The following is a 23,442-nucleotide window of genomic DNA, read 5'->3' on the forward strand; positions in this document are numbered from 1 at the left end:
GCGTTACCGTGTCTCACGGTGTTGTCGCTTGCAGATTTACCTATACTTTTTCTTCAACCCTGAAGATGGGGGCGATACGTTCCTCCGAAACGTCGGTTAACACCACATATACACGGCGCCAAAGCCCAGAAGACTGCTTTCTTCATAGTCACCGCCGTGAAAGCCTCAAATCTTACACAGGTTCAATTTTGTTTACCCTTGCCTCAGGCTAATAACCATCTTCCTTGCAATATGTATGTATAACTGAGACAAGTCCCGCACCTACATACTTTGACCCTGATGATGATGACACATGTTCCTCCAAAACATCGTCCTCTGCTTTCAAAACTACACGATATTTGTAAGTCAGTACAAAAAAAAATCATACATGCACATGGCTCAAAGGCTCAAATTCAAAAGCAATATCTGGTCCATCTTTAAAAACATTATGATGCCATGTATGAAAGTGTTTGGTCTGAATTGTGCAACATTGAATAATAAGAAATTTAAGTTCAAAGAACTCCTGCGCAGATTTCTCTAACTTTGGATAAAATTCAATTTGTGACATATGCACGAAAATTAGAATAGAATATCGGGCTGTTAACTATTAAAATATTACTATCAAAACCCAAAGTGCCACTTCAGAAGTTCACAAAAGTAAAGGTAGGTGCTCATTAAAGGATCTTGTTACCTTCACCTATACACTGAACGATGACTCAGTCAAATGTGTAGAAAGTGTAACAGGAACCTTCGTACTACTGTACCACATACATAAATATATATTAAACTTCATACTTGAGAATTACGTCCCGTCAGCAAGAAGCAAATTTTGAACAATTTAACGAAAATATTATGAAGACACAAATTATATTCAAGTTACCTTCTGTTGATGGCCTTCACAAGCTCCAAAACATCATTTTTGTTAAAAGAACCATATGATGCAGCCAAAATTGGCTTGACTATTGAGGCCCACTCTACACCACCACTGTTCGCTGCCATTTTACTTTTCTAATCGATTGGAAATCATGAGCGATCATGAGCATCATGAGGATCATGAGCCATAACAGCATGATACCACGGGTCACAGATTTCGATTTACATCGGTCAAAATTGCCACAGCATCGCAAGTAGAACTTGTATCGCTGATCCCCACTTACTGCCTTCATATTCATGGATGACCATGAAAATTATGGCATCAATTCTCGTCATCGTGTCCTGAGGATGGTATGTATTTTGATATCTTGAAGAGTTCTGTCTTCTGGGATGCAATGCTGTGTAGCTTAGTAAAAGTCAGCCGACGTTTCGGATGGATATATCGCCTCCATGTTCAGGTTCAAAAAGTAAGCTAAACAAGAAACCAGCATGTAGCTCACACACAAGTTTTCTGCTCAGCTTATTCGTCGAATCTGAATATGGTGGCGATATGTTCCTCCGAAATGTCGGTTGATTTTCAATGAACACGCTGTCATTTGATAGCAACCACCACGGATCAGTACTTACCACTAGCTACTACTGTTAGTAGATCGCCTCCACGGATCACAAAAGTTTCTGTTCGAGCAATTTGTGAATTTACGTCGATGTTGGTCGATGTACACGCAAAGATGGCGTCTATATTGTGTGGCGGGAGGTAAGAGATACAAATTGTGTAAACACTTTTTTTTGTTTCGCGACTTTTATAATTGTGTTATAGGGAGTAACTTCAATGCTTACTTTATATTTCTATAGTTTTCTGAATTTATAAAATATAATGACAGTGTTACTCAGTATTTTTGTGGTTATGTCGTTTTCGCACGAAATGTAATTCAGAACTCCAGTCATACAGTCATTTTACATAAATAGTATGAAACTCGAACGTTTCTTTATGTGTATATATGTTTTATTGTAGGTTGGGTAAATGTGAAGTGTGCAATGATCAAGAGGCCAAATATACATGTCCTAGATGTGAAGTTAAGACATGCTGTTTAGCATGTGTAAACAATCACAAAAAGGAGCTGGGTTGTAGTGGTCAGAGGAATAAGGTCGCATACAAACGAATTTCGGAGTTCACAAATTTAGATTTATTAAGTGGTATGTGGCGTAGTATATTTATTTATATTTCTGTAATAATGGATCTCACATAACTACACAAGAATAATTTTATATATTCAAATAACTACAGTGAAGTGACAGTTGAGTTAGTAAGAGTTGTATCTTGAGTAAAGCAGTAAAGAGTCTGGCAGCTGGTGGGACATTTGGAGTTCTCCCAGCAAGAGCAGGGTTTCCTGTTAATTATATAGGGGTACTGAGTCAGTTCCTACAAGGCAAGGCATGAAACAGATCACATGTTTTATTTGTTGTCATCTAGAGCATGTTGAACCTTTAGTCCTCATGTTATTCCAAGGAAACTTTAGCTTTACACATATCATAGACTTGGTAAATACATTTTATTTGTAATTTTGTGTATCTGTGAAGTTAATTAGTAATGATTTGGTACCTATGAATCTCAAGGATTTCAAACCTTGTGCCATACTTCATTCCCATTAAATTTATGTTTTATTAAGAATATATTTGTAGCAAAGTTCAGAAATGTTGCATAACATTTTCAGAGAAAACTATTTAAGACAGTCATTGCAGTATTGTTCACTGATGCCAACATACAGTAAAAGACACCAATTACTCCAGAATAGCTGTTAAGGACATTAGGTCAGGTTTGGCATCTTTCATTTTATTTTGCATATTTATGATCAGTGTAATATAAGTTTATTTTAGTTTTAACAACATTTACAGATATTTATGTCACATTGGTAACAACAGTAACCATTTCTGTAATGTTACAATATATGCAATTCTCCATAAGCATTATCACCAGTACAGGTACAATAGGACATATGGAAGCCAACGTGCCGAGGGGACCTAATATGGATTCCACCTCACACTATGTGAAATCTTAACTATTCTAATCTACTGTAATCTATTGTAAACAATTTCAAGTATTGTAACTTTATACTCTTATTGTAATCAGCCATTGTACATCAACCGACTTGTCGTATATCATGTAACAATGATCTATAGAGACCAAATAAATAAATAAAAAAAACATAATGTAAGATTTGAGGTTTCCATGGCAGTGACTATGAAGAATGACGTCTTCTGAGATGTGGCACCGTGTATATTTTGTGCGAACACGATCTACACAGTGCCACATCACAGAAGACAGCATTCTTCATATGCAAGATTATTTTCCATGGCTGTTTATGATTTATGATTTACTCATGTTTCTTACAATACTTAAATTGAAAGGCATGCATAATTAACCCCCCCAAGTATAGGTATTCCCCAAGCAGTTGACCATCGCCATTGGATCCCCTCCCAAGCCATTTTAGTCAAGATGACTTACAGTGAGTATATCCCTAAGATCATTTTTAAAATTTTGATTCTTTGAATTATATTTTACCACAGTATTTTATAACTGAAGGATGTTCTGCAGGAAAGAGCAGTTCAGGTGTATAATGTAATAAACTTATTTATTATATTTTATGATATGAATTTCCCTGTATTATAGATTACAGACTGTTGGAGGAAACAACACGACATGTTGAAACATATGCTAGAGATCCATCAAAGCATTACACTGCATCAAAAGAATTGCCTATTGTAAGTATATGTTTATGCACTTAACCTGTTGCATACTGACAGGATTACTCATCGGTAAAATTGAACTTTGTTGGAGGATTAGTTATCACAATGGAAATATCTGTCATTTTCTGTAGTCACTTTTAATTTATTGTTTCTTATGTCTCATTGTTAGTGCAATCTTCTCAAGAGTACTTTTTTTTTAATGAGAAAAGGAAAGACAGTGGGAGATCATTTCTGTCTGTCCATTCATCTATCCACTGCACAGCACATTTCGTCACCTTAACTATGCAGTGGATTTCAGTTGAACCCAGTATTTGAGATCTACATTGAGTTATTTGGTGCATAAGGCTGACAACCTCACCACCATGTGTGAACCAGTTGTCTAGAAAATATGTGGGAGCCTCAGTGTCCCACAACCCTATCAGCCTCTGTGGCCTGTTAAAGGGATAGCTTTTTTTTTCTGTGAGTTATGTAAATATACTTTTAGTTGTATCAGTCTAATTAACCCCTATTCTGCATGAGGCTCAAATCAAATTTTGCTTTCTTTCTCAGACCTACTGTACTAAAAATAGATATGTAATATAACCTGTAGATCTAGATGTGTAAATTTATTAAGTTTCAAGGTGAATTTCTTGATTGGGTTGAGGGAGTAATAGAACCTGAGGATTCTTTGTAGTTCACATCAAAATTTGTCAACAGTTGTAATCCTGAAGCAATTCAATCCAGCTCATGTTTCCTGGTTTTGTACGTCTGTAAGCCCTTTCTGGGCTTCCAAGAGGATCCCCCATCAAAATTCAATGTGCATTTCATGTTTTCCAACCTGAGATGACTCAAATAACTGTCATGAACAGGAAAAATTACTATGGAAGGCTCAGACAATTTGTTTTTCAAGCCAACTTGTTATTTCAACTCACCTATAGGGTAATCACACATCCCAATAAATTTTGTATGGAGAGATGGGCAAGGCATTGAAATGGGAGAGAGTAACATACATATTGGCCTTCATGAGATCCTAACATAAATTTTCAACAATCTTCTAGTATGCTACAATAGAAAAATTTTGACATGTATCACAACTTTCAGAATCTCTATAAACTACGTGCAGCAGCTCGCAGAAGAAGAACAAATTTACATTTCCTACCACACAATTTCACACGTAGTAAAGCAAATTCAACATACTTTAATTGGAAGGAACAACTGATTTATTGGAGGGTAGAATGGATCTTCCCTCAGGCTGACAATATAAAATGCGTTGGAAGAAGGTGAGTTACTTAAGTCATCAAATTGGTTGCATGACTATTTATTATACATTTAAGATTTTGATGCTAGAGCTTTTGTATTTGTGTATAAATTGCAAGTCACAGTTTCTCATCCTAATTACAACTGTGATCCCATCCTTTTCTCAATTGGGACTATGAAATCAATTGAAATATGGCCCTATATCAGTGGAGAGTGAACTATGATGCATATCTTTGAATTATATATCATTCATCATATTTCTGACATCCAATTTTCCACTTTTCTTTTGTTGTGAAGGCCCTCAAATTCTGAAAGTTATTCATGGAAGCTCATGTTCACTATTTCATATCTCTTATGTTTAATAATATATGTATAGGTCTGTTATATTCTAAAAATACATAGTAGACCTGAAAAACAGCCTGAGACCTCATGAGATCTGCACACTCCCAGTTACACTTTGTTTTATGGGATTAAGGTATTCATAATTTTGTATATTATTACAGGCAGCTTTGTTAAATAGAGTATTTTAACACATTCTGAGTTGGTATCATGGTCTCCTAAACCTTTGCCCTTTATTAGAGCACATGGTACATAATTCCACCAATACTTCTTGTTCAGATGGTCTTGTTCCATTAACATTATAACAGCAGATTATTAATAGTATGGGTGATCTTGGTGGTGATGGTACACTGAAGAATGGCAGGGACGAATGAACTCTCCTTACAGACTACCATTAATCGTTCCATCTAATTCTATTGTTATCAACATGTATAAAATTTTATTATACTGGGCTCTTAATTTCTTGGCAGTCATAACTAGTTTTAGAGCCTATGATCTATGTCCATCGCTGTTTGATTACCTGACAACTGTTTAATAGATAAAGTTATCATTATGTGGTAAACAGCATAAGGCTGGCCAGGGAATAAATATTCACAAGACTTACATAACAATTTTTTTCCCAAGTAGTAATATATGTAAGCTCTAAAGGTATGTGAAGATCGTATATTAATACAATTATGGACTTTTGAATGTTATCCATTATCCTGTTTATTTAAAAACAATATTTGGAGGCTGGACTCTGTCTCCATCCTCAGATAAAGGCTTATGCAGTTTAGCTCAATCAATAAAACTAGTCCCCATCTCTTTACAGTGTCTGTCAGGTAGATAAGCAATGTCATATCATTGACTTTATAATATTTCCTTCCATTAGAACTTGTCTGTTCAGTGTTAGCTTCTAGTTTGGTAATACTATGACTCTGGCCATTACATTATGTGTGGCCACAGGTGCTAGACTTCATGTGTGTGGAGTTTTGTAATGTCTGTCTTAACTCCTGCTGATGATTTGTTGTATTTGGTTTATGTGTCCCCCCCCCTCTGGTGTCCAGAGCTTTACTGATTGGGCCCAAATGAGTAGGCCTTCACCTGAGGATGGAGACAGAGTCCATCCACCAAAACGTTTTTAAATGGAAAACAGGATGATGGATAATGTCCAAAAAGGCAATCATTGTAGGAATATACATACAAGGTTGTCAATAATTCATCCGTCCAGTGATTGACCCAACAGAATGGGTTTTTTCCCCTCACCTGAGGACGGAAACAGATCCAGTTTCCGAAACGTTGTGTTTTTCTTAGTTATCTTAAAACCAGGACAATGGATAAAGTCCGAAAACCCAACATCTCTGTGAATAATTCATTAGTTTACAAAAATTCCAGTAAGAGCAGGCATGTTTGCTAATGTTTCTGTTTTCTTTTATCCTCTCTTACACATCTAAATTTTTTTAATGTGATCCTCTCTCTAGATGTTCTTGCCTTTTTGTTCTGAAATGTAACAATTTTCTATGATAACAGCACATACTTAATTCCTCTCAGTTCCCTTTTGTTCCTGCTGTTTGCAGATGGTGAAAAATGTCTAGCACGTGATTGTGAACTCACGGTGAAGGAAAATAAGGGAAATTCAGAACTCACACAGTTCTGTGAACATCTAATAATAAGCAGCAAATTGTTTCAGATTACTTGAAAGTGAGCCACTATCAAAACTTTTGAACATTTACCTGGACCCAAAGGAATGTGACCCACTGTATCAAGATAAGTTGCAGTACTACCAGTCTGCTGGTCCCAGTGGCATCTTGTTATTGCTCAAAGCTGAGAAGAGGTCAGGAATGCGGTTTCATCAACTAGACTCCTCACTCAGCCTGAAGGATAATCTTAAGGATAAAACAATAATAGAGTTTCCTACAATATATGTTGTTCTAAAGCACCACAAGGATGCATTTGACATTCTGGGATCAGGTGAGCTATATTACTGATCAGTGAAGTTGCCTGTCTTGTATCTAGCCATCATATATGTGTAGGAGGTATAGTGATAAAGCTCCACGCATTTTTTTATAACAAAAAAAAATTTAGATGAGTGGTCAGTTACATACTCTGGTCACCATATTGCACAGAATGAACTTCCAGTATGTACTAGATAACAGAATGGATAGCCACCAGACCTATTCTGAATGTGGTACTGAAGAAAGTATGTTTTCAGTGAAACACATATATATATATATTCCCCCCTTTTGTGTGACAGCTCCCAATTTGGCCCTTGGCCTACTTCCATAAAACTCTGTTTCACTTTGATTTACTAGAGCTTAGACATTCAGTAGGGCTCCTTGGGCGGGTGATCAGCTCGTCACAAGGCCTGTACCTGTACACAAACATAGAAAACATGTATGCACACACACACACTAAACATCCATGCCGAGTGGGATCTGAACCCACGATCCCGGTTTCCAAGCAAGCGAAGATAGAGCATGCCTTAGACCACTCGGCTACCATGACTGGCTCATTGTCATGTAACATACCTATATCTAATACAGCTGCATTGCTTTCAGATTTTGCGAAGTTTTGTTAGGTGCACCTTATTAGTTAAGCCTGTGATGCAGATTATATGAGCCCCATTGTTAATAGGAAATCATTCCAACAGATGTACATAACTGTGCAGGAAGATGTGTTTATTGCATACATATATTTATGATGCTAAGTAATGAAATCAGTCTCTGTAACCCACTTACGTGGTATGAAAGTGGCCTGTGACATTAAAACCTGGAAGCAGGAATACTTAAATATAAAGGTTACCTACAACTGTAAGAAAAACATACTAGTAAAACAGTTTGCCCCAATCACTGCTGCACTTTTTAAGTCCCACAAGAATACAAGTTTGTTAGTGCAGTTTGGTCTGTCAGGACCACCTCTGTAGTCTAGTGGTCAGAGCTACTGGGTTCGATTCCTGACGCTACCAGATTTTCTGAGAAGTAGTGGGTCTGAAACGGGTCCACTCAGCCTCGTGAGGATAATTGAGGAGCTGTTTCAAGGAAATAGCAGCTCCAGTCTAGAAAACCGAGATTAATGGCTGTGGGGATCTGTTGCGCTGACCATGTGACACCCTGCAGAAGTTGGCACTAACTTCGCCGACAAGCGGCAGTTGCTTGGTGGGTATAATTTGCTTGCAGACTACAGGCCATGGAGTTTCTTCTCCCCCCCCCCTTTTTTGTCTCAGTAACTGTAAAATTGTGCTAGACTTCACATCCAGATGTAGTGATTAAGTCTTGGCACTCTTGTGTTCCACAGATTCCACGTTTGATTCTCAGCCTGGAGACTGGTGATTATACTGAACATTTCACAAATTTTCTCAGTCTTCTTAGTCCAATTTTGAGACAGTAAAACAGTACAGAATCACGTCCTTTCTCATTTTCCCACTGCATTATTTATAATCATACTTCTACAGTGCGTACAATCAAGTGCGCACCGCGGCTGCAATTTGCCGTGAGTCATACCACTGCATCCGTTCTGCGGTGGTATGACTCACGGCAAATTGCAGCCGCGGCGCGCACTTGATTGTACGCACTGTATTTTGTGCTGTGTAACTTATGCAGTTGAGAAAGTGTCATTAGAGAAATCAAGGAAACAAGAAATAAGTTGCTAGTGATGTAATCCAGTTTTCTTTGAAAGAATAACTAGAAATGTGGATATATGATATGTGCTGAGGAATTCTTTCTCACACTCAAACAATGGGTTCTTACGCTTTATGATAATGATACTAGGATATGTGCTGTCATCTGCATTTGGTCTCAAGTTACCTGTTATTATGAATATGGGTGTGAGTCTCAGAAGAAACCAGTTCTAATGTTGATCAAGTTGTCTACTGTAATCCTGCTGATAGAAACATCAGACTGTTTGTTTACTTAATATGAAGGCACAGATAATTTACTTAAGCAATACTGGATACTAACATTTTAAAATTTATAATACACATAATAACTGTCGGTTCAGTAGTCCAGCAGTTTTATGGTGAACATGGTCTTAGACTGAGTGAACACTGGGTAGTCTGGTCAGAGTTCTTAAACAATCATTATTCATCACCACATATTGCCTTGCTCTTTTCCAATAAACCCCCCCCCCCAGTTTGAGATTTCTGCCATTACAAATAAAATAGGATTCCTGGAAAGTGATTCCAAAATTAAGCAAACCTAAGGAAAACATGTGGTGATGATGATACATATATTAACATTTTCCACTCAGTATTGCAGTCCTTTGTATCTGGGAGCTCTCAGGTCAAAATTCTTTGCTGCAGATTGGCTGTTCTGGCTGAAGGTTTTCATGATTTCCATCAGTCCCTCCAGGTACATGCTACTAAATTTCATTAAATGAACCATAAAGAATACTGTTAAAATAGCATTACTTTTTGTTTCAGATGAAGATGAAGATAAGAATTGTGTCTCCAGCATCATAAATAAAAACAACTTACTATTTAACACTTCCGATTACTCTGAGAGTGAAGATGAATATAACACTTCCATCAGTAACGAGAAGAAATACCCAAAGTTGGATATTCCAGAATATGATGTGCTCATAAGACAAAAGTCTTGAAGATTTAAAATTATGCATAAGTTTTGAATAAATCTGTGTATGAAATAGCCTGTAATAATATGAAAGCAACACCAACATAACTTGTAGACAGCAGCACATTTGTTTTAATTGGTTCATGTTTTTAATTATGTAACTACACAGTAATTATAATGGACTCCATTGTATGAGATGTAAGATTGAAATGTATACAGTTGATGGCATTGGTAAGAGATTACTGTTTCCATTTCTCATCCAGCTAACTGTAACATAATCTTCCTTGATGAAGAATTTTGTTGTGAAGCATCATTACAAAGGTCTGCCATTTGATCCTATTTTAAGTAAGTTCAAATATTCACAATCTGTTCCCTAACATCTCGTTCATCTTCGCTTCAGATTTCCTAATGATCAACACTGTGTGAATTTCTCATTTCCCTCTTGTGCTGCATGTCCCATAATTTAATACCAGGTAAAATTTACAAACTGGAACTCCTCATTATGTAATTTTCTTTGTTCCTGTTCATCTTGTTCAGCACCAAATATTCCTCTCCACACCAATGTTCTTAAAACACCCTAAATCTCTGTTCTTTCCTGGATTAAGAGACCATGTTTTGCACCAGTAAGTAAAAATGTTATCTTTCTAGAGAGGATACTGTGGGTGAATTACTGAATTCATTGGTAGCATTCACTTCTCAGATTTATTTCATTATGTGTATCATTTGAATTTGTTAGTTTCTTTCTCAAAGGATTCTATGATTATATCTAGACGAACAGCGCTGAATTCTAAAATTCTACTGATCCCCCCACCCCTCGTTTTGAAACACAAACATATATTTGGTCCTTTCTGTGTTAATTCTAGATCAGCATCTATTCCTATTAAGCTTTGTGAACACAGTATTTAGGGCTGCTGTCTGCTACATTTGGGGATTAAGGTACAACTTAGATATTTTAATATTTATAACTCAAAGTACAATACAACAGCGCTCTAAAAATTCACCTACTATAATTACTTTGGCATGAAATTGTTGAAATACAAAGAAAGAATAATATATTCCTCTATTGTTGTTTAGCCTTGTAAATAAAATACGAATGTGCCACAAAGTTATGAAATAAAAGTATGAATGAATGTATGAGGGGTAGACCTAGGGTTGCCAGAGTCTGTAAAATAAAAAAAGGAGCAATGTCTCGTTGCTCGTTTGTAACGACATTTTTCACAACTAACAGGCTATAAAATATAATCAACATACTACATAACTTACAAAATGCTACTACACATCTGTATTACATAGGCCTACTACACATTTATAGAACAAAAAAATATTACGTAGCCCTCTCTAACAAAGATGGAACGGATTAAAAATACACTGTCACCAACAACCTCCACTTTGGTTTAGAACCTCAAGTGTTGCCAACATTCACGAAATGCAACATAACGAAAGAAACTATAACAATGTCATTTTCCAAGGATTACAGAAATTTTATGATAATATTTAACCAATGAAATATAATTCGCAATGGACTTAAATAAAAAAACGGAGAATTATCGACTCTGGGTAAACAATAAACAGAGGAACAAAATTTGGGTGAAAACACGGAAGAAAACGAGGTATCTGGGAACCCTAGTAGGCCATAATCTGAACCTTCAATGATCTGCTGTGCTTCCCATTTTGATTAACCCTTTACTAATCCTACACTTTGAATGAAGTGTAGTCATAGTAGTCTCTTGGTTCCATAAAGTGAAATGAAATATATTTCCCGTTCATTACAATCTGTTTGTATCCACGGTAAATGAACGTCAAGGCAATAATGGTGTCATGTAATAGAAATGAACAGTCACCAGATTAGACATGTGCATTAGCAGTAGAAATATCAGTGCTAATTAGAAACGGTATGCTTAGCTGTGGACTGAAGTTAATGGCTGTTAAAGATCAATTTATATGACGGTAGTACTTAAATTACAGGGTTCCATATTTTCAAGCTTGTGACTGAAATTAACATAAAATTGCATCCAGACTTTAACAGTAAATACATGATAGTGATTCATATTATCCAGTTCCTTCTACATAAATAAATGTGAAAATATTGCTAACAGCACATTCCAGAGTTTATCAGAAGATGTGATTCTAGTGATCAGAATGATCAGACAGTGGAAAATTAATAGGAGGAAACATGTGAATCACAACCTCAGGCACACAGAAGGGAACTAGGTGCTGCATGAAGAATATGATGGTGAGCTGATGAAAATAATAAGTGAGCAAACACAAATACCCTAGTTCACTACTGGGCAAGACAGGATTCTCAATTCAAACAGGACAGGACACTTATGCACATTTGGCATGAACCCAAAATCAGATAAATGGGACACACTGTTGCACCCCATTGGCAAGAAAGGACCCCAAATCCAGGTGAACAGTGCAAGAAAGGATCCTCAATTCGTAGTACAGTCATTTTCCTGGTAAATTCAAAACCATCTTTCACACCTCACTCCAGCTTTGATTACACAAGCACTCAGCTCAAAAGAATTTTTAAAACTGCATCATGTCGTAAGGGTGCATTCATATAGGCAAAAATACACGTCAATGAATGTAACCCATCTATACTCTCAGAATTTACATATCCCAAATTAAAGACCAAGTTCCTTAGAGACATTACAAAATGGTGTCAATGAACTGATCAGTGTAAGAAAAAATATACAACAATTTTTGTGTCCAAGCACCATATTTTGAAAGTATATTATACAATGGAGGTATAGCTCCAAGCATGTTAACCCCCACACCAGATGGGAATGAAGGGTCAAGCTCATACTCTGGCCAATTTATTTTTGGGGGAAAATTGCCCAGTACCCATTGCACAGGCCCCAGAATCTGTGGTGGCATAGAGAAGAATCTTTTGCCCTGCCAGAAACCAAAGCCCTGTAATCCATTTCCTAGCCAGTCCAGCTCACAGTTGATGAACGATATGTTTGAAATATCTGATGGATATCTTCACAGTGAAGTAGATTCTGACTTTACTTTTATCCATAAATATATCCTAAAGTTAACTTCACCAGTTTGAGTCTCACTACTGCTGAAAACTGAACACAGATCCCTCATATATCTCCTGAGATTTTGCCACAATTCATTATCACCTATAAAGTGACTTCATACGTGTCACAGCTCAAGCCTGAAACACTATACCAACAAACACAATGAGAGGAAACAATGTAAATTTAAGCTTATTAAATAAAATTGTGTATTTCCCCTCTCCATGTCCATATATCCATAATTCTATATGGAATACACACACAATATACAAGAGGTCCTAAATAATAATAATATAATAAAAGTTGCTTTATTGAGAATATATTCATGTTCCAGGAAAGCACTACTTTATTTACAACCAGTAAATACCCCAACAATACAAGTGCTGGCATAACCACAGTGTTACCATCTGCTGCAAATAAAAATCTGAATGCAAGGGAAAATAATCACAGTTTAAACCTTTACCATCTCAGTAAAGCAACTTTTGGATGTGGCATATTGGCCAAATCATTATAATTACTCTGAAATCAGAGCCACCAGGCAGATATAAAGTACAAATCAATGTGTATGTATAAGGATATATTTAACAACAGAAACTGATGTAACTTATTATACTGAAAACACCAATACCATTCCAGTGTCAGTAAAAATGTCAGTTCACATAAAACTATATACCACCTTAGCACTTATTTAAAGAATTCAACAACCCCAAACTGCTGCTCCTTGCCAACATACCACATCAAGTCCTTTAATTCCTAACCCACTGCAACTTACACTATACCAGAGGACAAAATGTGGCAGGTTGAAGTCAAGTGCTGCTCTACAGGAGCAGGAAACTGGCATGGGAAGAGCAGAAAAAGCTCACCAACTTGCAATGGAAGAGCAATAAAGGAATTGCTGTGTCTTGTACTGTCTTCACAGCCACATTCTAAACAGTCTTCACATGATAATTCACAGGACCCAGAAGTAGAGGAACACCACTAAAACAGCGATGCAACCAACTGCTGCTTTCATGTACATTGACTTGGTGTTGAGGAATGTAGCATCTTTTTTGTATTTCTGTGACAGCATTGACAGATTCTGTGCTTTTGTGTCCAATTCTGTAACAGGTGATTACATTACTCAGTGAAAGCTAAAATCATTTTTATTATTCTGTGGTGTAACAAATCCAGTACCTCAAGACAATACAGTGTTAACAAAAAGACTGACTACTTAATTGGAAATCATGTGGAAGGAAGCGGTCATGGACTGAATTGAAGTACCATCCTGAAATTTGCCTGGAGGGACTGGGCAAATGGTGCAGAACCTCAGTAAGGATAGCAGGGGTCCCAACTGAGATTCAAACAAAGTACCTCCCAAACAGAACTCTAAAGGTTTACCATTGGAGCCAACTTACTGGGTTCCACAATCTTAGTTACATGGTTTTAGACCAGAACTTATCATTTTTCTTTGGATATGATCTATTTCAGAACCACAGATTGGTGACCCTGAAGCTTGTGTGATTAAATATGAATGAAATATTACTTACAAACATGGGCCTATTTCCTTGGAATCTCTTTACTGCTGACAATGTCAGTGAAATGAACATTCTCCTATCATTTATTATTATTCAGTTTATTAATGGGTTATTAAACTACATTCCTTTTTCTGTGAAGGAAATACAAATTTGAATCATTGGATGACACATGATTTAGAAGAAATGTGGAAGGAAGCAACAGTGCCCTATTTTAACATACTACACCCTTCATTTTGGATCTGGGATAGCGCAGTCAGTGTAGTGACAGCCTAGGGGTTGCACTCTTGAGCCCCAGTATGGGAAAGATTTTTCTCCTCTCACCCTCCAGACTTGTTCTGAGGCCCATCATGGCCTTTAACCTTGCCTTTCTCTCCCCTACACAAAAACCACGCTTGTCCCAGCTCCCTTCCCCTACCCCTCCCACACTACTGCTTTCACTTGTATACTTGCCCTTCCCCCGTACCCTCTCTGCTCTCACATAATGTGTATATTTCCACACAGTCTGCTTTTACCGGTTCTCACGGTCTCTTCGCTTGCAGATTTCTTATTTTTTCTTCTACCCTGAAGATGGAGGCGATACATTCTTCCAAAACATCGGTTAACACCACATATACACGGTGCGAAATCCCAGAAGACTGCTTTCTTCATAGTCAGCGCCGTGAAAGCCTCAAATCTTACAATATGTGGATTCATACATCCACTCCCCCTTACATCTTCATGGTGTAGTGCTTGGTTAAGCATGGGGACACCTTTATCTTACACCCATCATTTCCCTGGTGGTACCGAAGAAAACCATTAAGAACCTATATCAGGATAGCTGGTCTCCAGGCTATGATTCAAACCTCAAGCCTCCCAGAAAATATGAATGTTCAATATCATTTCTTGTCATTCAACATGTTTCTGAATTATTATCTGCTGTGGAAATAGGGCACTTCAGCTTGAAGGACAGTTCCTGAAAAATATGTGTATTACCAAAAAGAAAGATGGCCCTGAATCTGAGCTGCTCCTTCCCCATACAGAAAAATTTAACATAATTCTATAGGTAGGCATTACTTATTACTATCATAAAATCATGTTGCAGTTGTTGAGTAGTTAGCACTCCTGCTTTGTGTTCAAGTCCTAAGCTCAAATCTCTGCACCAAGACCACAACTATCCCGACTTAAGTTTTTCATAGTTTTCCTCAGTCTCCTCAACAAATGCCAGAAGAGTACCTCAAATTAAGATATGAGGACATCCTAACCAATTCATTATTCACTAATCATTCTGCCACTCGATGTTATGTAATACAAGCTAGTGAAAGGATCATTAAATAAACCAAGACTATATTGTCACATAGTATGTGTGACTAAGATGGGGTTTGGATTTGTGAATGGATTTACTGACCATTTACAGGTCATAACTACAAATAACTATAATACTATTGCTATTTCCACACTTTACAGTTCACTAGAGCTCATAGTCTAGTGTTCTCAGCCTATTCCTAGACATTTCCTGGTAACGGCTCCAACAATGGTTATTCTTCTGCCTCCAGCTCAAGTCCTCTCTTCACAGATTCCTGTACGGAACTCACTAACAACTGAGAGCCAGAGTTACTTTATGACTAGTGGTTTACCACCAGTCAGTTAGTCTTGGAGCCAAGCCCCTTGAGACCCAGAACCAGTATTTTGTTTTTCAACTGAATACTTACAGTTATAGTTCTTATGTAACATCCTTTCTGACAAGAAGATGGGTCTGTTGTTTATAACTGTTGCTGGCCCTTGCCAGCGCAGTCATTCTTGGGTCCTGCGAGACTCATAAACATATTTTACTGTCTCAGATTCTAGACTCCCCCAGCCCGGAGGGCCAGGAATCCATATTTACATCCCCCAGGCACAGGGTGGCCCAGTTATACCCTCGGGCACTGGGCCCCCTTTTCATTGCCTCCTATGACTTGCAGGGCTACGTTGAAGGTATTTGAACTCACCTCCACATGGGTCTGAACTCTCACCAACTAGTTACATGGGGTGGGTGAGGCAGAGTCCACTTGATACACTGGCCATTAACTGGCCTATTGTACTAGCCCCAGATGATAAGATGATGAATGTGGAGCAGTCATTGCAATGAGATTTGGTAGGCAAAACCGAAGCACTTGGAGAAAATCTGCCCCAATGCCACTTTGTCCACCACAAATCTCACATTACCTGACCTGGGCTCAAATCCAGGCTGCCACAGTGGGAAGCCAGTAATTAATTGCTTGAATTATGGCATGGCCTCTCACTAACTCTGTCCCTTGCTTATATCATCTTGGCACAGACTGCATAGAAAACAACCCATTTCTATTGTTGTAGTACAACTGTTACATTATTAAGAATCTGCTGCCTAGCAATGGGAATGTGTTTACTAAGCCATTGCCCAGGAACAGTCACTGTTTACAGAGTAACTGCTTATCAACACGTCTATATGCCACAACATTATCACAAACACAGTAACTTGCCAAAAAAATAATCAAACTCCATGAAGCATAGCCCTTCTGAAGAAGCTAATCAGAAATCTCCCACTTCTGTGGAACCCAAAGGTTCATTCCTATGTTCACATGAACCTACCATAAGACAAAGAATTTCTTCAAGTCTGAGGTGCTACATAACAATTTGTAACACACTGGTTTTTATGGTGACACTTCTTTAGCCCCCCGCCCAACTTCATGTCAACTGTCCAAAACAGCTTATTCAATATATCTCCTGTTACCTTCCATCTGGAGCTCACCACCATTCACAACCTTAGAAGCACCATGCCATTCTGGCAAGGGATTGTTTAAAGTACCATGTTACCCCCAGTTTATATCACTAAATCACTGACCTTCTAAAATAATTTAACTGTTGTAAAAGATCAATTCATCGCTTTCTTCACAACATATGTAATTTTATGATGGCTCCTCAGGAAGGAACTACTCCAGTGAGCCACTTATAGTTAAGTATATCTCCTTCATGCTCAGCACCAGAGTTAATATTCGATACAAATACGAACCTAATAAATTAGCATTAAGTACTTTTTCTGTAAAGTTTTAACACAAATGATTATTTTCTTCTAAAAGACTGTTTTTATATCATATCTGACCGACTAGCTGGAAGTATATTTCCAAACAACACTGCATAAATCAAGCATTGCCAAAACAGAAGGTTAGGCATTTTCCTTTGTCATGATCAAGAAATATGAAAAAGTTTACACACTGTATCTTACTTCATTCACATTTCCATTTAAATGTGATCTTTTCTACTCTGGGACATAAGCAGCGATGCAATGTTACCTGATAATACAACTCCTCTCTGCAGAACATCATCAATATTCTGAACCATTATCCTCTGCACATCCTGCAGTTCTGTATTAAGAGCTGAGAGGTTTCGACGAGCTCGTGAATCCGTGAATACTTTCTTGGACTTCTGAATGTAAGTATCTGATAAATTGTAAACATAGTAAATTATAAAATAATATTATATTACTAATCCACAAATTCTTGAAATAATAAACAATTTAACTTTTGTTCTTACCAAATTCAATGAAACTGTAAGGCCTTGTTACTGTATTTACTTTTTTCCCATACTGTGAGTGGAATTCTTGCGCCAAATCTTCGAGATATGAAAATGCAAGTCTTTTTGAGTAGTTCTTTTCTGCTAACACAAGGTAGCAAACATCATTTTCTATAAGGTAGCTGTAAAAAAATTGAAATATAAGACAAACAAGGAAAAAACGCTACCATTTTCAGATTAAACAAGAAGGAAGTAAAAGTAGACTTCATCCACCACTATAAAAAATGGAATTTAAAAATTTAATTATTTTACAAACTAGTGACATACACAAACAGTTACTAATTAAAAACAAATTCATCAAATTACAGAGGCATCAGGTACTTCTTGAACATACAACATATAAAAAGACTAAGAAGAATGTTCACAAAATTATGAAAATTCAGATGAAGTTTTTACATCTTCATCACATATGGAAAAGCTTATGACCATCTGAGTGTTAAACTTCATTTGCAAACCCCACAATTAATATTTACCCAACATACTCATATATATCTGCACTTAATGTAAAAGAAGTTTTGATCAGAAAACCTATGGAATGAGATCGCTGGGGACATCTATGCAGATGGAAAGATAACACTGAGATGAATTTTAAAGAAATATGGAATCCATTTGTCTGCTTAATCAAAAGGTTTAATGTACTGGTTATTTAATGTAAGTCTACAATCATAAGCTATAGAGGACTATGAGAGAAGTTAAAGCCCAACACTTTAATGACACACAAACTCTAATTCAATGAAAAGCTTAGAGGTCAGGCAGGTTAGAATGGGTTCTATCATGTTTCATTTTTCTTCAGTATACTATAAAATTTGCAAACTTAAGAAGCCCCCTATTTGCTAAAGTCAAACACTCCTACATGTTCCCTAGGATATAATATAATGACGAATAAAAAATGACTGTAGAAAATAAATTATTATAAACATTTAATACACAATAACGCATGATGAATACTTAACGTGGAATTTACTGGTCCTGTATAGAATCCTAATAGATGTGCAGCAAAATATACAACTACTTATGTTACACGTAATGACAAATGGTTCAAAGTTTATGTATATAGCATGCTGAAACATTTCCTTACTGAAATAAATATGGTCCAGTTTCTATGCTGCAACGAGATGGACTTAATGTATTCAGCTTCCGGAACAACATTTTAGCTTGATTTTGGTATTCCAGTATGTTTCGCCCGGACTGCAACAAATTCATCCACCTCTCTTAAAATGATACACATTACACAACAGAGAACAGCAATGTCATACACACAAGAAATTATCGAAAGCGACTGCTACAAATACAACCTGTTCATCTTCTTGCATTGTTGCCGCCAAAGGCAGGCCATCAGCTATCCTTGCAATCATAGTCAACAAAACCATTTTGCTACGTATTCTGCAAATGCCCTTCTTAGTATATTAATACATAAAATATTATGTGAAACGGATTTGAAAGATAGTGCACACTTCACGCATACAAAAACATATGTAGCGCTGCTCTATGTGGCCAATGCAAAAAGTAATTGAAATCGACGAACACGTCACGCGTCACACGTCACGGAATAAGAAATGTGAAGATATGAGAATTATTACAATTATTACTGCTGGTTTCTAATTGACGTCGTTAGACTCGTGTGGTAATGTATTACAGTTGAAACCGTTGAAACTATGGCAACTAGCCACATTCAAGCAAACGTTACAGTGAGAACTCAAGTATTATTGCTTTGCATGCAACGGCGAGTAAACAGAGGAAACTATTCGTCTTAATTGTTTTTTTATTAAATAAATTATACCGAAATTGGCTATTTATTATGACAATCGTATGAATATATTTACATTCGGCTAGTGTTATATATCTCATAAATACACAGTTGAGCGATGTTCTATGATCCCAGACATCTAAGTAAATTACTCCGAGTTGTATGTGAAGGGTATTAGTGCATTAAAAGTGCTTTTATCTTAATAATAACCTAAAAAACACTGCTGACAAATCTTGCATAGTTTAGTTAACGACAGACATACGAATAAGTAGGTTAGAATGAACATGTTCGCGGTGTAGGACAACGTGAAACCAGACACGGAAAATATCTTCATAAGGCTTGACAGCTTCATTTATTAAACACTTTGGCCTGCTCAACAATTTCCTTCCAACTACTTCTGTCCTGTATGCGAGTTGTCCGGTTACAAATTCCTAAATCCTTTAGATCTTCCATTACATCATCTTTCCATCTGATCTTAAGTCGGCCTCTCTTTCTTATAGCATGTGGCTGCCATTCATATATTCTTTTAACTGTTCTTCCAGCTTCTGTCCTTGAGATTTGTCGAAGCCAACTTATTCTTTGGGCTTTGATGAGGTTAATTATGTTCCTTCCTTTTATTAGATTACCTGCGTAGGTAAGTCAATAAGTAAGTTACAAATAGATATAGAACTTCAAAAATAAAGAGTACTGATTTAAAAAATGCTTTTATTTCTCAACATAATCTCCCTGTACATTGAGGCACTTGTCCCATCGTTTCACAAGCCTCTGAAAACCAGCAGAATGAAATTCTTTGGGCTGCTGTTAGAACCAGGCGTGTTCATATGGTATGACCTACCTCATAATGCATGACAGGTTGCATGCTTCCATTGAATGGCCTTACAAAGTTTCCTGAGGATGTTACAGTGGCAGTCAGCATTTATGGTTTGTTCTTGAGGCTTGAATGTGGTGACCAGTATGCCTTCGTGATCCCAGAAGACTGTGAGCATCACTTTCCTGGAGGATGATGTCACCTTAAACTTTTTTTTTTGGTAGGCGAAGCAGGATGTTTCCACTGCATTGACGCATACTTTATCTCGAGCTGGTAATGGTGAACCCAAGACTCATCGCCTGTGACAATTCGGGTTAGCATATCGTGTCCATTGTGGTGGCGATTGAGATTCTATAATGCTAAACCCATTCTTTGCATTTTGTGTTGTAATTGTAATTTATTTCGAGTTCCATGTGATCCAATAAAACTGGTTACAAACCATAGGATATAGAACATGTCAAATATTAATTAATATATGTCAAGACAAGCAGAAGAACATAAAAGTACAATTCAGTCATAACTACAGTTCAGGTATAAGTTGAGCTCAAGTAAATAATTAGAACATGTCAAAATTATAAAGCAATAAAATAAATGATATAAAAGACAATAACTATTATTGTAAATACAATAAAACTATTATACAGCTAGACTCATATAATTCAATATAGAGTAACTAACATGCTATTCATATAAAACCATTAGTTTACATCATCATTCATTAACACTATAATACTTTTCCAAGTCATAAAAATAATGGGTAATCAAGTATCTTAAAGAAATCTTAAATTGCTTGTGTATCCCAACAATCCCCTTTATTTCAAGAGGCAGATTATTAAATAGCTTTATACCTGTAAACACCTTTTTGGTACAGTGTTAGGGTGGAAGTTGGGAAATATAAGTTACTACTCTGCCTTGTCTGGAGATTATGTGCATCATAATTAGTAGTGAAAAGTTTTCTATTCTTTGATACAAAGAGCAAAACTGAATAAATATATTGTGACTTCAACGGTAAAATTCCCAGCTGCCTGAAAAGATTTCTACATGAATGCCTATTACAATATCCTGTCATTAAACAAACTGCTTTTTTTTATATCATAAAGAGTTTCTTGGTATTGGTTTCCTGCCCCCAAAATACAATTCCATATGATAGTATAGAATGAAACAGAGAATGATATATCTTCACCAATGATGAGCCTGACATATAAGGTCTGACAGATCTTATCAAAAAGCAAACTGTAGTTTGTTAATAACTGAATCAATATGTATATTCCAAGAGAGGACGTTATCAACTACCAAACCAAGAAATTTGAGATGACACTTTCACTATATCACCAATATTACAAGAAGTGGAGGCCTTGGTAGGAACAGAGTTTTTGATTATAAATTGCATAGTGAAAGTCTTCAAAAGATTAACTGATAACAAATTTGATTTAAACCATTTATCTGTGATTATAGGACTTGCATTAAGTTTGGTTTCTATAATGTCAGGGCTCTTATCACTTATCTTATAGGTCACCATGAAAATCAAAAGCTTGTCAGAACCCCAGCAGTGTGAAAGTTATGGTGATTCTCGTGTATGACTGTGATGGTGTTATCCTAACGCATACCATTCCCCGACAGCAGGCCATCAATGCGCAGTATTACTGTTCATCTTTGGAACACAACCTGCGACCAGCTTTGAGAAAGAAGCGGTGACACTTTCTGCAGAACCCACCCATCATTTTGCAGGACAATGCTCGACCGCATGAAGTGCAAGCTGGGGCTGCAAAGTGTTGTACCATCCACCATACTCCCTGGTCGTAAGCCCTTGTGACTTCGACTTGATTCCTAAGACGAAGGAACCACTTCGTGGCATTCGCTTCAGAACTGTTCCAGAGATTCTTCAGGCAGTAGAACGCTCAATTCGAACTATCAACACAACAGGCGCTGCTAAAGGTATCCTACGACTTCCACATCGCTGGCAACAGGTTGTACACAATGCTGGTGACTACACTGAAGGACAGTAAAACTTTGAAACATGCATCTATTTTGTATCAGTTGTAAATAAATAGTTGCCACTATTAAAGTTCCAACCCTCGTATATGCTATGGGTAATTTTTGCCTTATTACCGTTTTAACAAGGTAAGTCCGAGTCTAAGTTAGGTTCTCGCATTGTTCTGACATCTTCTGTAAGATCCTTTTTACTTGCATTAATAATGACATGATCAATTTGATTAACAGTGTTATGTTCGGCTGCTCTCCAGGTACCCTTATGTATTTCTTTATGTTGGAATTGGGTACTCATAATTACCATATTATTGGCTATTATAAATTCTACCAATAGTTCGCCATTTGGTGAAGTTACATTATGCAATGTATATTTCCCAGAAATGTTACTATATATTTCTTCTCTGCCCAACTTGGCATTTAGATCACCTAATATTATACAGTGTCACTTCTTGGAGTTCCTTCTAAAACTCTTTACAATTCATCATAGAAGTGCTCTTTAAAGTTTATTTCATTATCTTCTAGTGGAGCATAAACACTGATAAAGAGTAATATTCCTATATTTTCCTTTAATCCTAAGTTTACAGATTTTTTCATTTACAGCCTCAAATCCGATAATGTATTTGGCTATTTCCTTCTTGACATAAAATCGCATTCCTGCTTTCCTGGATTGTTGGGTGCCACTATAAAACAACTGGAAGTCATTTTTACTAATAACTCCATTTCCTGCCCATCTTATCTCTTGCAAGGCCACTACTTTCATTTGTGTTTTGTACAGTTCTGATAGTTCATGCATTTTCCTGGGTTTCAGTACAGTTTTAACATTCCAGGTTCCTATCACTAATTTACTTTCTTTATTCCTTAGAACTCACTTTGGTCATCTCCAGTTGAACTGTCCAGCAATCCCTTGTTGAGCTTTTTTAGCAAATTATTTTTTACAGTACAAGGGAGCTGGCCTTGCGACTAACCCCCACTACTTTGGAGGACCTAGGATTTTCTGTCGGGGTTTATTTCCTTAGCCAGTGGGTTCCAATTAAAGCGTTGGAAAATCGCTTTCCGCCCTTCCATACTTTGCTCTTCC

At 36.9% G+C, this 23,442-nt stretch overlaps 3 protein-coding genes across 4 annotated transcripts in view; 1 reads left to right on the top strand and 2 right to left on the bottom strand.

Annotated features, from left to right (window-relative positions):
- Window positions 1–978, bottom strand: part of LOC111867806 (protein purity of essence) — a 123,087-nt gene extending 122,109 nt beyond the window's left edge. Inside the window, exon 1 of the mRNA XM_023857977.1 lies at window positions 860–978. Within this exon, the coding sequence (XP_023713745.1) occupies window positions 860–978 (119 nt within the window). The remainder of the gene's footprint in view (window positions 1–859) is intronic.
- Window positions 979–1,528: 550 nt separating this feature from the next.
- Window positions 1,529–10,055, top strand: LOC111867807 (box C/D snoRNA protein 1). 2 transcript variants are annotated; one of them, XM_023857978.1, is made up of 6 exons: window positions 1,529–1,606; window positions 1,865–2,046; window positions 3,521–3,612; window positions 4,678–4,856; window positions 6,842–7,122; window positions 9,569–10,055. In XM_023857978.1, exons 1-6 carry the CDS (start codon window positions 1,557–1,559, stop codon window positions 9,742–9,744), a joined length of 960 nt encoding a protein of 319 aa, XP_023713746.1. In that variant the 5' UTR covers window positions 1,529–1,556; the 3' UTR covers window positions 9,745–10,055. The 2 variants fall into 2 exon arrangements, with proteins under 2 accessions (XP_023713746.1, XP_033608707.1); XM_033752816.1 differs by lacking the exon at window positions 1,865–2,046 and having other exon boundaries at window positions 1,552–1,606.
- A 346-nt stretch (window positions 10,056–10,401) lies between these two features.
- Window positions 10,402–19,295, bottom strand: LOC111867808 (vesicle-trafficking protein SEC22b-B). Its single transcript, XM_023857980.2, has 5 exons — window positions 19,116–19,295; window positions 18,899–19,008; window positions 17,782–17,942; window positions 17,541–17,687; window positions 10,402–13,840 (listed from the first exon to the last, which is right to left on the bottom strand). Exons 1-5 carry the CDS (start codon window positions 19,188–19,190, stop codon window positions 13,692–13,694), a joined length of 642 nt encoding a protein of 213 aa, XP_023713748.1. The 5' UTR covers window positions 19,191–19,295; the 3' UTR covers window positions 10,402–13,691.
- Between the last annotated feature and the right edge of the window lie 4,147 nt (window positions 19,296–23,442).

Source organism: Cryptotermes secundus, unplaced genomic scaffold (genome assembly GCF_002891405.2).
Source record: "Cryptotermes secundus unplaced genomic scaffold, Csec_1.0 scaffold953, whole genome shotgun sequence".
Taxonomy (NCBI): domain Eukaryota; kingdom Metazoa; phylum Arthropoda; class Insecta; order Blattodea; family Kalotermitidae; genus Cryptotermes; species Cryptotermes secundus.